This window comes from Pantherophis guttatus, chromosome 1 (genome assembly GCF_059756535.1).
Source record: "Pantherophis guttatus breed Tessera chromosome 1, ASM5975653v1, whole genome shotgun sequence".
Taxonomy (NCBI): domain Eukaryota; kingdom Metazoa; phylum Chordata; class Lepidosauria; order Squamata; family Colubridae; genus Pantherophis; species Pantherophis guttatus.
Genome location: NC_142063.1, coordinates 331,404,719 through 331,419,805, shown reverse-complemented (window position 1 = coordinate 331,419,805; position 15,087 = coordinate 331,404,719). Strand labels below are relative to the sequence as shown.

The 15,087-nt window shown below is 39.1% G+C and overlaps 1 protein-coding gene across 2 annotated transcripts in view; it reads left to right on the top strand.

Annotated features, from left to right (window-relative positions):
* Window positions 1-267: 267 nt before the first annotated feature.
* The window catches only part of ANKFY1 (ankyrin repeat and FYVE domain containing 1), a 60,934-nt gene continuing 46,114 nt past the window's right edge, over window positions 268-15,087 (top strand). Inside the window, exons 1-3 of one of the 2 annotated variants that reach the window (XM_034420848.2) lie at window positions 268-377; window positions 10,599-10,791; window positions 13,458-13,576. In XM_034420848.2, the coding sequence (XP_034276739.1) occupies window positions 368-377; window positions 10,599-10,791; window positions 13,458-13,576 (322 nt within the window). In that variant the 5' untranslated portion in view covers window positions 268-367. Of the gene's footprint in view, window positions 684-10,598; window positions 10,792-13,457; window positions 13,577-15,087 lie in introns of both variants that reach the window. The other variant, XM_034420849.3, reaches the window with a different exon arrangement.

Below are 15,087 nucleotides of genomic sequence, written 5' to 3'. Positions count from 1 at the left end.
AGAGAAAGAAAATTCAACACGTGCTCAAAAAAATTATTTTGTCTTAGGGAAAAGTAATTCCGTTTCATTTAGCAAGCTGGACTCTATGTATGCTTTAAAATACTCTGTGCCTTCGGCTTCTAAAAGTTACAAGATTTAGAAAACGGCGTTAGAGCTATTCCAAAATAAAAAATAAAAAATAAAAAGGAAAGCCTTAGAGCAGCCCCGCAAAACGCAAACTTCCACGGCGTCCAGAGTCGGCAGACTGTTGACCCTGAACGCGCTTGCGCACTCGATCGGCTCGACTCCTTCGCTCCTTGGCCACCGCCACTCCGTCCTCAAGCTCAGATATCGCGAGAGCTCTGTCCGAGAAACGGCGGAGGCCAACATGGCGGAAGGTAAGCGAGATAGGGGTGGCGGCAGTAGCTGCAACTTGAGCGGGAGAGTGGATTCGCCCTGAGGCGCTTTTATATGGGGTGGAGCGTTTCCTTCGGGGTCTGTCGAGAAAAGGCCGGAGACGAAGGGGAGGGGCTGAAGGCGCCTTATCGACGGGTCATCTGTATTTTGGTGTGAACCAGGGGGCGTTACCTGGCAGGGAAAGAGAATCGAATAAATCTTTCCCAGCCTGACTCGAAGCTGGTCGGACTACAACTCCCATCGCTCGTAACTGAAGTGATCCTTTTCCCGGCAGAGGAAGATGAGAGGTGTAGTATAACGCCGGCAGGCTAGGAAAACCTGGACTAAAGAGGGAGGGTCTCTGTCTGGGATTGGATAGTGGGGAGGAGGAAGGGTGGGAGAGAGGAGGCTTTTTTTTTCAGTGTATTTTTCTGAAATAAGCTGTTTTAACACACCTTGCTAGTGGGATGCTCTCAGGATTATTGCTCCCCTGCTTTATCTGGGGGTGGGCTGTGCCTATATTGTACTGAAAGACCTGTTAATGTTTTGCAGCCCACTTAAAGGCACTTAATTTGCTTTATTTCACTCCAGTGATTGATTAGTGAAGTTGAGTATTGGCTGACAGTGATGTTGAATTTTAGAGTTTCTATCTGAGAGAGGGGTTTTTTTGGGGGGGGGTTGGGTGCCTTAGAGTCAGTTTTTCACTCCTAGTTACAATTTCTTTGGCAAGGTTTCTTTCAGAAGTGATTTGGCATTGCCTGTTTCCTAGGGCTAAGAGTGAGTGACTAGCCCAAGGTCACTCGGTTGGCTTTGTGTCTAAGTGGGACTTGAATTTAGGGTCCTCCAGTTTCTAACCTGATACCTTAGCCACTGCACCAAACTGGCTCTGATAGTGAGAGAATGGAGAATTAGTTTTTTTTGCAAGGAGAGCCCTTTCCTAAGGAACTGTTTAACAGTAATCCAGACTGTTAGTATGTTTAGCTCAGCTTTGCTTGAATTGAATTGAAATGCCCTTAAATTTTCTTTCCCATTATCTTTGACCTAATTGTTAAAGTGGTACTGCCAGGATTTTTATCTAAACCTAGGACTTCCTCTGAAGTCGGAGATGAATCCAACAATATCTGGGAACCCATAGATTTCTCACTCCTAATTTTCAGTGGTGGACTATTGGTCATCAATGTCCCAAAAGGTCTTTCCTGGTTTTGCCTGAAATTATTAGGGATTAAATATGAACTTTCTACTGATGATGACCTTACTGTTTGACCCTCCCTGTTGCTTACATGGATTCTCCATATCTGCAAGCAAAAGCTTTTCCCTTTATCTCATGTCAGTGATCTTCTCACATATTTATACACGTTTCAGATTCCACTCTAGTCTGTGAAGCAGCAAAGGTTATGAAACTTCCATCCTTTTATAGTGCTTGTTGTATGATTATTGTTTCTTCTCTAAAGTCCCCAAAAGGATAGGCTGATGATGGAATTTCAAGACCCAAGGTTGTTTTAAATGGTTATACAGCATTCACAGTAGGCTGAATTCACATATCACATTATATCATGGCTCCTATGTTATGCTGTATTACAGTTTTAATTAAAGTTTGTTGAACAAGTGGCCGGACTCATCTGAATAAGCCTAATTCACAATTTACAAGCCACATTGTAAGCTACAGTCAAACTAACCAGGTGTTGAATCTAGTTAGTGTATAATACCTATGAAAGAAGCAGTAAGGGGTTGTTGGCCTAAAAAGGCACCTATGATTATTATAAAAAGGTAAAGGTTTTCCTGTCAGTTATGTCTAGGACATGGTGCTCATCTCCATTTCTTGGTCGAGGGAGCCAGCCAAGATGCTTAAATCTAAATCCAGGTTAATAAAATACAGTTATTAAATTCGCATAACATGAATGCCCAGCCCAATAAACTATTTGGCTTAATGTGATTGCTTGATACTTCCTACCATAATACAGAAATTGCACTTTTCTGCCCATCTCCTGTTGGTTAATTCAAGCTGAAAGAAAGTGTTTTGGGCAAGATAAGTGAAAAGGTTTCCTATATGAGTAAGAATTTGAATTAATTATTCTACATTGGTTCTTGATTGACCTAATTTTGAATAAGACAGGATACTGAACAGTAATTATACTGAAAAGTAATTGGTCTCTTTAGAATGTATATTCTTAATGGATTCAGCCTGAAACAAAATTATTGTAATGCTTATCTATTTGAAAACCAGTTATGATGTCATGCTTTAATCCATTCTCAATAAATTTTGACGCATTGTTCATTTTGCCCACTCTACTTTACAGTTATAAGTGTAACTTCCATGTTGAAAGAACAATACAGAAATAAACACAAGATAGTTTAGAATAGAATGAATGTATTTTATAACCTTTAAATTGGAGACTATTCTAGTCCTTTATGTTTTTATATAGGAAATTTTACTAATTTAAAATACATATGGTCCATTTTCCTGAAATCTTAAAATTTTTTTGAAAGCAAATGTGAAAACAGTACAGAAGCTGTTGTCAGTAGGTTGATGATTTTGCAGATTTTGACTTCCTCCTCCTGCTAGAAGTCTGTGTTCTCTGTTTTTCTTTTTAAGAAAGCATTGTTCGAGAAAAGGAAGAATTCTAGAATTTCACTGGAAGATGACCAACTTGTTCAGATTCTTTTCCTCTTCTGCATTACTTTGTAGTGTGCTTGTTTCCTGTGCAGAAGTTTGGTAGATAGACAGCACAGCAGAAATGTTACTGTAGGGGAGGTTTGCAGAGTGAAACTTAATTCTCTGAGGCATGGTTTTACAATAACTAAAGCTCTGTTATATTTTATTAAATTATTTGTGTTTATTTTATCAGATCTAAATAAAATTGCAGTGAATAAAAAATTATGAAGTAAAAGTATATGTAGCTTATCTTTAAATAATATGCTGTATGAATGTCATCATCTTAGAAAAGGCATTTCCTATTATGCAATTAAGGGCAATGCCTCTTTAAAAAATAAGCTGCTGGCAGTTCTTGAAAGAAGTTACCAGTATTTGAAAAATAAGGCTTCAGAGTTCAGCCAGTCAACTAAACAAATATTTGATTAACAACTAGAAAAATAATAGTATATCATTGTGTAGAACTACTTGTGCTTTCCAAACAGTAGCTGTTGAATATTGAATATGTTTCTATGGCTGAAGAATAGTTAAATTCTGTCATTTTTGGCAGATAAATCTAGGCTTGGAAAATCGCAGCTTCCTGGGCATCAAGAAATGATACACTGGATTCCTAAAAGAAAATTTAAGACAAATATTGTGCACAGTATAAAACTAATAATTGCCATCAACTTAATGCCATACTTTAAAAGATATTATTGAGATTTTAAAATCTGATTTAGCTTGCTTTTCCTAGGACCGTGATGGCGAACCTATGGCACTCATGCCACAGGTGGCACGCAGAGCCATATTAGTGGGCACGCCAGCTCAGCTCTGGGGCACATGCGCGCGCCGGCCAGCTGATTTTCGGGCCTTCTGGGCCCACCAGAAGTAGGGAAACAGGCTGTTTCCTGCCTCTGGAGGGCCTGGGGGGGGGGGAAGGCCAGTTTTTCTTTCTTACCTGGCTCCAGATCCTCTCTATTTATCTGGGAAGGGCGAAAACAGCCTTTCCCACCCCCTTGGAGGCCCTATGGAGGCTGAAATGGCCCATTTCCCGACTCCCGGTGGGACAGGAAGTGACTTTTTTCCTGTCCCTAGCCTCCAGAGACTCCTAGAGAGGCTCCTACAGACTCCTAGAGAGGTTCTGGAGGCTGGGGACAGCAAAAAATGTCACTTCCTGTCCCAGCGAGAGTTGGGAAATGGGCACTTTCAGCCTCGTAGGGCCTCCAAGGGAGTGGGAAAGGCTGTTTTCTCCCTTCCCAGATACACAGAGAGGATCTGGAACCAGGTAAAAAAGAAAAACGGGCCTACCAGGCCATCATGTGCCAGGAGCGGGGGGGGAGGGGCTTGCGCACGCATGCGCGTGGGCACATGCGTGCGCGACTCTCCCCTGCCCCCCCTCTCCTGGCACGCGATGGCAAAAAGGTTAGCCATCACTGTCCTAGGAAATAGCTTGTGTCTATCTGCAGATATCCATAAAAGTATGTATTTAAGCCTTTAAAAAAAATCAGTGTATATGGCAAACAATAAGTAGAATACCTGAAAGTGTTTAAAATAAAAGAAGTTAATAATATTCCTAAATAATAAGGGTTCTGAAGGTGAGAATTTCAAAAGTAAGAGGCTTACACAGTAAAATGTTGCATTATCACTGCACAGTATCAAATATAGTAAGCCGGGCAACAATGGAAGAATCTCTTTAGGTTTATATGCTAATCATACAGGCCAAAATCTTTTTAGGGTTAGGGTTTATAAATCAAAATTTATAAATCAAAATTGGCATTTAAAAAATTTGTGCTTGGTATGTTGGGATGGGGGAAACATAACATGAGTTGTGCATTCCACCATGTAAGAATTGTTCGTCTGTTAAACATATTTTTATATTTATCTTATTTCTTTTTTTTTAATTAAGCACTTTAAAGTATAAGCGAACAGGAAAAAAGGGATAGAGAATAAAATACAAATAAAAGATTTCCAATATTTCTAGTACTCTGGACATTGAAGGATATTCCTACAATTTAGCCATTCTTTCATTGAGGGGATCAAACACCTTTTCCCATAATATATATACATTTATCCTTGCAACAATTAACTTAAATAAAGCACATCCAATATACTTTGAGCAAATATATGAGTTAGTAAAGTTTAATAAAACTTTAACCTGTTTTCTTTTTAACAAAGTGTTTTAGACAATCCTGGGTTAAATGTAGGATAAGTTGTATTGCTGCAGCTTGAGAAATTCCCCAGCTAACAGAGCCAAAGGTTGCAGATAGTCTCAGAATTGTAGTTTAAGCACATCTGGAAGATACCAAATTGGGAAAGATGGTTTTACATAAATGAAAACTCATTTTCTGAAAATTCACAGGCTTTTTTTGTATTTTATAGTTGTAATTTATTTCAGCAGTAGTTTATGTAAATAAGTAGTAACTGATAAATTTCTCCTACCCTTTCTCCAGTGAATTTGGGTCTTTGTGTAGCTATAATGTTTTTTCAGCTTGTTAGTGAACAATGTCCAGAGGAACAGAGAAATATTGTTTTGTAGGGCTACTCCAATCTATTGCACTTTCCTTCCCCCTACCTCATTAGGAAGCCATTCAATTTGTAATTTGAATAAACTGCTTTAATTTTAATTGGTTGTTTAAAAATTATATTTAGGTTATTGTTGGCTTGCCATTTTTATCTTGCACATAAATTTTCTGTTGTGTAGTAAATTGGAAATATATTTTTTTTGTAAGGCCATTTGAAACTCCTAGAGATAAGGTACAATTTAAAAATAAATAAGTTTAAGATTGCCCTATTAATATTTTTTTCAGGACAGGGTGGGAATTTAGGGGATGCTTACATGATACAATAATTGATTTGGGGAAAAGCCAGGGAGCTTAAAATACGGAATTGCAGTCAGTTGAATTAACTTTATTTGTTCCTTAAAAGTTTGAATAAGCAGACTGAATCTCCTTTGTAGCTAGATCAAGAGATTGTGCAGATAAAAGTATTAAATGTAAAGCTAACTCATTATTCAATAAAAGTTCTCTGATCAATACTGTAACCTTTAGTATCTGAAGGAAGGGAACTTGATTTTCTCACAGAGTTCCTGGCTGCGTTAGTAGCATGTCAGTCTGAAAATTTTGGCAATTAATAACATTTTGCTTCAGAGGCATAATTGATTTTTCCAGCCCCTTCTGTCACCCAGATAGGAATTTGGTTCTTGTTGCATTTGTAAGAATGTCGATATCTGTTTAAATTGAAATGTTTGAAAGAATCATGTAGTTGAAGTCCATCCAGCCTTGCTAGAAGAAAAATGTTTCTGCTTGATATTTTTCTTGTCTGTTAATCTAATCTTATGTTGTATATTATGTTAAGAAGAATTTAGGCAAACTGGAGCAGATGCAAAGAAAGACACAGAAATGATAATCGGGGAACTGGGAACAAGAAAATATTGAGACAGTTGGGCATATTTAACTTCGAGGAAAATGATAAGAGTTGTTTTTCCTCACCGTAGCATTCTTTAAGTACCTAAACAAATGTTAGATAGAAAAAGACTTAAGTTCTATTATCTATTTTTTTGAGTGCCGAATATAAATGATGCAGGCAGATTCCAGGTGAATATTAGGAAAACAACTCTAGCAAAAAGGGCTATTATCAAAGGAGAAAGAAAGCTTTTCTAGACTTGATGTGTTAGGCAGACATTAAAATTTGAGGATGTTTTAAACTGAATATGGAGCTGAACTCAATGACTTATCTGGCCTCTTCTTACTCATAAACTACTGTTGAACATATATGCCATTCAGAGACCACTAATGAAGAAAGCTTACTAAAATAATGTTTAATTTTTTCATTAGTTTCCCTCCTTTATTATTTTTATAGATAACTCAAAGGCAATAATCCTTTATCCTCCTATTTTCCCCACAGCAACAATCCTGTGAGATGGGATGGGCTGAGAGAGAGTAAGTGGCCCAAAGTCACCCAGTCAGCTTTGATGTCTAAGACAGGACTAGAAGTTATCCTCTAGCCTGGTGCCTTAACCCACTTAATCTTTTCTTCACCATGGACCCCTTTAAATACCTTTTGTGGCCACAGACTCCCAAGACTTAAGATTTAAATCATAACATTTCAAGCCTTTCACGAACCCCTGTGACAATCCAATGATCCCCTCCAGGGGTCCACAGACCACAGGTTGAGAACCACTAGATCAAACTGACTTACCTGCTGTTATTTATTTTTATTTATTACATTTTTATGCCATTCATCTCCCCTACAGATGACTGGGTGAGGATAACTCACCATTTTTAAGGATATGTTCAGGGTGGATTTGATTTAAATCGAGTTGATTTAAATCACAATTTAAATCGAGTTGATTTAAATCACTAGTAAAAAGGCTTGATTTAAATCAACTCGATTTAAATCATAATTTTTAAAGAGCAACTGTCATCTCTGCTACTCCTTTGACCCACTGTTGACTCACCGATAGTCCCAGTGTTGCAGAATATACAGCCTCATGCTATATAACTAAGCTCCATTTCATGCTGAATAAACTAAATTATTTATGTATCTTAAATAGAAAACTATCTTACGATAGATTTTTACCCCAAAAGTTTTTTATTAAAATAAATTCGATAAAAATCAAAAAAATCCGATTTAAATCAAAAAAATCCGATTTAAAAAAAAAAATCTGATTTTTTTTATTTTTTAAAAAAAATCATTGATTTTTATCCACCCTGGATATGTTAGGACTAGGTTAGTTTTCAAACTTTTCTGTTCCCATAAATTTTGCTTACCACTTCAATATTTTACAGAAGCAAAGCAAGGGAAGGAAAAATCTTGTATTGACTGGCTTCAAACGACACGCTGAACCAGTGGTTTATTGAATATGTCAATACTTAAGCTTTGTTTGTGCAATATCTTATAGTAATCTCCTTTAAATATTGCTGATCCCTTATATAAATTGCAGTAAAGGATTTACCCAAAGCACAGGACTAATTCACATTGTGACTTAGTATGATAGATACAATCCATTGAGATGGATATGTTTGGCTATGGTTGGTTACTACTTAAACTGGGATTCCAGTTATTGCTAAATATTTTATTAAACATGTGAATAAAGTTGATGTGAATGTTGAACATAGAATCCGCTAAGTGTGAAATTCTTATTAAGTTTTATTGTAGGGTTTTCTCCTTGGAGCTTTTCCCTTTTTATCAAAGATCTTATTGCATTCCTTCCCCCACTTTCTTACTTGAAATTTAATCTCAAAACTGAGTAACAATGCTAGACCACATATTTCATTCAGATTCCTGAACACATTGGAAAGTTGCTACATGGGAAGTTGCTACTATGAAACAACCCCCACTAATCTTTGCAAAAAGTTAGTGTACTATACATTATCCTCATTGTACTGATTGACCTTGATCTTTACCCTACTGAGTAATTCAGAAATAACATTTAAAAACGAAAGAATTGGCCTACAGAAGTTTTGAAGCTGGATATAGATTTTCTAATACTAGAGTTTAGGCTCTTAGTTAATATGGCAATGCAATTTTTCTTTCTTTATGTAAAAGGATTTTATATTCATAGTTTTTATATTACTGATGTAAAAACCATAAAAGAAATATTCTATGTTTTCCCAGTCTTTGGTGCATTGCATCAAAACGCAGTTTATTTATTTATTTTATTTATTTACCAAAAATTTATATGCCGCCCTTCTCCCTAAGGACTCAGGGCGGCGAACACAAGTTAAAAACATACAATAATAAAAGATCAAAAAGATTAAAACCTAGTTAAAACAACGACAATCAAAATAAGAAAAACCCAAGGATCAAGGTAAACCCATTTGTTGAAACAGCCAGTTAATGTTATATCTGTGGGTTTTTTTAAAGAAAATCTTCCTGTGGCTAGGACTTGATAGAAAAAGAAATGGTTATTGCTGTTGGGTTTTATAAGAGAAAAATTGCTTTACCATTGTAAGATACTGTAAATTGATTCAGTAACTGAGCAGCCTGACTAGGCTGCCCTCACACATGGTTGGTGTGCTAAGGGCTTAAATCCATAGGAACAGACCTATAGAATTCACTCAATTTTGTCTGTTTAGGCATTTAATGGTGCTACTTTGCAACAAACTATCAGATTCATCTCTCTATAGATTCATCTTGATGATGGTATAGAACAGTGATGACTAACCTTTGTTTCCTCGGGTGCCAAAAGTGTGTGTGCACGCATGCGTCCCCACACCCATAATACAATGCCCCCACACATGCCCTGCCCCCCACACATGTGCGCGCAATCCCCCGTGTTGCTCCGCCCCCTGCGCAGGCGTGTGCGACTGCCCGTGCTCCCCCACCCAATTTTGGGCCTAGCAGGCCGCCCTGAAGCCTCTGGAGGCTGGAAATGGCCTGTTTCTGGACTTCCGGTAGGCCCGTTTTTCACCCTCCATAAGCTCCAGAGGCTCCGGAGGTTTTACTGGAGCCTCCAGGAGGGCAAAAACGGCTTCCCTTGGCCCGTTTCCAGACAGCCCATTTCCGGACTTCCAGTACTTCTGGGAGGCCCATTTTTCACCCTCCACAGGCTCCGGAGGCTTTCTTGGAACCTCCAGGAGGGCGAAAATTTCCGGCCCTCCGGAGGCCGGAAATGGCCTGTTTCCTGACTTCCAGTAGGCCAATTTTTCACCCTCCCAGAGCCTACGTGCAAGCCCTGTTCTTACCTGGCATCCAAAACGGGCCGCATGGAGACTCCTGGGAGAGGAGGGGTGGCATGAGCAGGCGTACGTGTCTCCCACATGTGCGACAGAGACCTGAAAATCAGCTGGCCAGTAGGAGGCGCACACGTATGCGCGGTGCAGCTGATCTAGGGTGATGGCTCGTACGCCTGCAGAAATGGCTCCGCCATCGGTTCGCCCTCATGTGTATAGAACTAACAACCTTTATGTTTTCAGAATTGGCTGAGACTGAGAATCAGCCATTTCTCTTTATCACTAATGCTAGGAATATTGTAGGTATAATAAAAGGCCAGTCTGGTGAAATGGCTAAGGTGTTTGTCAAGGAACTGCACAGCAGCTGTCCAAACAAAGTTGGAGACCCTGATACAAAGTAGTAGTTTTATATAAATAAATGTATTTTACATTTATATTTACAGCAGAGAACATAATCAGGAACATCATGAGGTAAATCAAACAGGATACATAGCACAAAGAAGAAAAAGGAGGGAAAAAGGGAAACTCCCCCTTTTCACCCACAGCGTAGATTGCCTCATGCATGAGCCAGCACTCTCCAACCTATCAACTACAACTGTGTGCTCTGGCCCACTGTTCAATTTACTGTCCCAGTTAATAAATTTAATATCACCTGAATGTCAAAGGATTGTTGGACTTCCATAATCTTTGGAATCATTTGGGTCAGTCCTAAAAATGGCAGTGCCAGACAGTGAATGTTGATTGGTTTTTTTCCCCCCTAGATAATCATGGTTATCCTAGTTTGCATGTGCCTTGCTAGTATTGTCTACCTTTCACTGGTCCTAGTGGAGAACAATCTAGCTGGGGTCTTGTTCAAGCAAGTCATGTGTTGTACCATTCAGTTACCGTTTTTTGTTGTTTTTGTGTGCTTATTTTTGCAGAAGAGGTGGCAAAACTGGAAAAACACTTGATGCTTCTCCGTCAGGAATATGTCAAATTGCAGAAAAAACTGACAGAAACAGAGAGAAAATGTACCCTCCTAGCTGCTCAGTCAAACAAAGAGAATGCCAGTGACTCTTTCATCAGTCGACTGCTTACCATTGTGGCAGAATTGTATGAGCAGGAGCAATATAGGTAAGAGATTTCCCCCCAAAATGGTAGCGAAACCATGGGTGGTTCCTATGGTATAACATTCAGGGTTACTACAATCAGGGTTTACTACAACCAGTACTCAAATTTAGAAGTCTTGAAGCCAAAAAATCAAGGTGTAGATCTGATAAGATGTTTTTATTACAGGTAATAGAGAAGCTTTTAAATTAGCGTATGCACAAGGAATTTATCTCTGGAGCTTATGCACTGGAGACAAATTCCTTCTGTGTCCAATCACACCTTAGCCAATAAAGAATCCTGTCCCCATCCCCATCCCCATCCCGTCCCATCTATCCTATCCTATCCTAATTTCTAATTCCTTATTATTATTTCTTCTATTTCTATTCAGAAAGCCTACTGCAGCATACACAAGTTCAAATTTTGTATCTCATTTTCATTCTCTTGCCCATATATTGTAACAGACTGAGAGCCATTTCTTTCTCAGTAGGTGAAGCAATTGTTATTGTGATAAACTACAGATAGTTCTCAATTTACAATTCATTTAGCAACTCTTTGAAGTTACAGTGGCACTCAAAAGAGCGAGTTAGAACTGGTCCTCACATTTGTGACCATTGCAGCAGCCCATGATCAAGTCAGGTGTTTGGCAACTGGTAGGAATTTACGATGGTTGCAGCATCCCAGGGTAATGTAATCACCATTTGTGACCTTCCCAGCCAACCAAAGTCAATGGAGAAAGCTGGAATTGCTTAACAATCACATGATTCATATAACAACTGCTATGATTCACTTAACTGCCATACCAAAAAGGGTCATAAAATCGGGCATGACTCATTTAACAACTCCCTTGTATAGTAACAAAAATTCTGGTCCCAACTATGGTTGCAAATTGAAGATTCTCTGTAATCTAGTTTGAGGCTCTATACCTCGCTGAATCTCAAGCACATTGACGGCATTCATGCAACATATTTAATCTTTTTATGAAATTACCCCATTTTCCATGTTCACTCATTAAACTATAACCATGCCAAAAAGGATCATAAAATCAGGCATGATTCATTTAACAACTGCCTTACTTAGATAGGATATCACTAACTAAGCTTAGTATTTTTTGTGAATTTATCTTCCAGGTATTTAACTATATACAAACACAGCCATTGTACATTATTTATTATTTATTTATTATTATTTATTAGTCCAATTTATATGCCGCCCTTCTCCGTAGACTCAGGCCGGTTTACAGTGCATTATAGCAATAGCCTGCATTCTTCTATGTATATATCTGCTTATTAGGGCTCCCCCCCCCAGCAGTGTTGTTCTATACAAAGTCATCTTATTGCCCCCACAATCCGGGTCCTCAATTTATCTACCTCGAAAGGATGGAAGGCTGAGTCAACCTTGAGCCTGGTGAGATTTGAACTCGCACTAATTGCAGGCAGCTGGCAGCTAAGTGCTAGCACTTAACAGCATTTAGTCCGCTGTACCACCGAGGCTCTAAATCACATTATGATTTATCAGTTGATTAAATAGAAGTTTTGTTGATTGATTCTGAATGTTAGTCAATGATCAAATTAATATGATTTGACTCCATGGTCTAAATTTTAAACTTTACCATCTCTAGTCCTCATTGACATTTAAATCTGCAGAGTTTCTTAGTTTTAGCTTTTAATTAAACATACATTGCCAACTATGGGCTTCTAGCTGTCTTTTTCTTTTTACTGGGTGTGGTTAGGGAAAAATAATGAATAATCATTTTTCCTCCCTATTTATGAGTGTACTCTTCCTTTAGAACACCATAGAGGAACTAGATTAAATACAGGGAGACCAACTAATAAAATATAACTCTGAAGGAGGATGTACATGAAAATGTAAAATGTAATATTAAAATGTATTAATTGAATAGAATTTATAAATTAGACCCAAATACACAAGAACTAGTTTGCTTTTGTGCATTAGAGTTTCAAGATGTGGAATTAAGTTCAAGCTATATTTTCAAAAGACTGAGGCTTATCCTTTAGCAAGCTGTTCTGGGCATTATTTTGGTGTCTTTTCTTGAGGGATGCATTCTTGAAAATGAACTCCGCACATGAGAATGAGCAGAGTCAAGGATTGTGCCACTGAAAAGCTTAAGGCTTGTTGCTGAAATTTGATGGCATATGTGAGAAGTGTTTAGAGAAGTGTGTGTGTGTGTGTGTGTGTGTGTGAATTAAGAATATTTTTACTTTAAAAGATGTGATGACTTACAGTTACTCTCATTGTTATCATATTGTTATTTTAAGATTTTCAAACAAATAAAAATAGCCAGAATTAGCTGAAGATGCAGCCTTTTAAAATATTTTTTCCTGAGTAGAGAAGGGGATTTTACCCAACTTCCCAATGTTTTTCTTTTGTGCTTGCAAATAATAAGCAATGAGAAGTATTATCTTAGTTACCATCCTTTTTTCTTTTTCTTTTGCTTGCCTACATTTTCTTGTCAGTCTCTGAGCAGATGTTTCCCAAAAATGCTGAAAGAAGAAATTGCTTTAGGGTTCTCAGGCATTATAAAGACCTGAAAACTGGGTCAAAGTACATGGAAAGCACCCATATTTTACTATGTCCCCACTGCGACTCATCTGATTTCTTCCAATTTGATGTTGTGGTTAGCAAAATACCAAGTCATCTAATCCAAAGTTATGTTTGTTCTGTTTCTTCAGTGACCTGAAGATCAAGGTGGGAGACAGGTACATCAGCGCTCACAAATTTGTATTGGCAGCCCGGAGTGAGGCTTGGAGTCTGGCCAACTTAGTGTCAACGGCTGAGCTAGATCTGTCAGGTTAGTGCTGTGTGTGAGTGAAAGATTGGAGAAGTACTCACTGCCTTGGGAAGATTAATAAAAACATAAAATGCCTTTGGGAGGAGAGGTTATATTTTTATCCTTCAAGAGGAGACGCTCAGCTTGCAAAAATTGTACTCAATCTTCTAATTATGAAGCATTTGTCTTTCAAACATGTTAAGTGTTTAGTGCCAGTTAAATTGGAAGCTTATACCTCTTTAACTTTAGTGACATGGATGTTAGGTATGATAGTCTTTTTCATCTTATTAAATACAGTAAGTCTCTGAGACAGCAAGGAAATCAAGTTGTTGAAGATAACTGATTATTCTTTTGGTTTTCACAATTGCTTTCTGAAAGCATCAATGTCTATTCCGTAAGGAAGCTATTACAATTCCAGCATTTTTATCTTTGGAAGCATAAGTTAGGTATTTGGCCACTTTTCTGTTTTGTTTGGTTTTTTTCCTCTGTCAAAAATTTATGACTCTTCCCTAAAAGCTAGATTCTGAGATGAGGTTACTGTCCAAGAAAAATGCTCTGGACTGACATTTAAATGAGATAAATAGAGCTGCTGGGATTTACGTTATAAAATAAGTCATTTTAAAACATGTTAAGATATATCAAGCTTCATACTGGATAGTATGAATTGCTGAGGATTTTGTGCAATTCCTGCACGATAAAGTCGCTCGGATTTGGGATGGCTTGGACTCTGATTGGATGAGTCCACGGGAGGAGACGAGGGCAGGTCTTGAGAATGTTATCTGGGAGGAGTTTGATCCTGTGGCTCCCGAGGATGTGGACAGGGTTCTGGGTAAGATTAGTGCCGCCACGTGTTTATTGGACCCGTGTCCTTCCTGGTTGGTACTGGCCTCCCGGGAGGTTACACGAGGCTGGCTCCAGGGGATTATAACTGCTTCTCTGAGCGAGGGTGCCTTTCCTGCCGCCTTGAAAGAGGGGGTAGTGAGGCCCCTCCTCAAGAAGCCTTCCCTGGACCCGGCTGAATTAGCCAACTACCGTCCGGTCTCCAACCTTCATTTTGTGGCGAAGGTTGTTGAGAGCGTGGTGGCACAACAGCTTCCCCGACACCTGGATGAAGCTATCTATCTGGACCCGTGCCAGTCGGGCTTCAGGCAGGGGTACAGCACAGAAACGGCATTGGTTGCGTTGGTGGATGATCTCTGGAGGGCTCGGGACAGGGGTTGCTCCTCTGTCCTAGTCCTATTAGATCTCTCAGCGGCTTTTGATACCATCGACCATGGTATCATGCTGCAGCGGTTGAGGGGGTTAGGAATAGGGGGCACCATTCTGCGGTGGTTCTCCTCCTTCCTCTCCGACCGCTCGCAGTTTGTGTTGGCGGGGGGACAGAGGTCGACCTCGAGGCATCTCGCATGGGGAGTGCCGCAAGGGTCGGTCCTCTTGCCTCTCCTGTTCAACATTTATGTGAAGCCGCTGGGTGAGATCATCCGTGGTTTTGGGGTGAAGTGTCATCTGTACGCTGACGACACTCAGCTGTA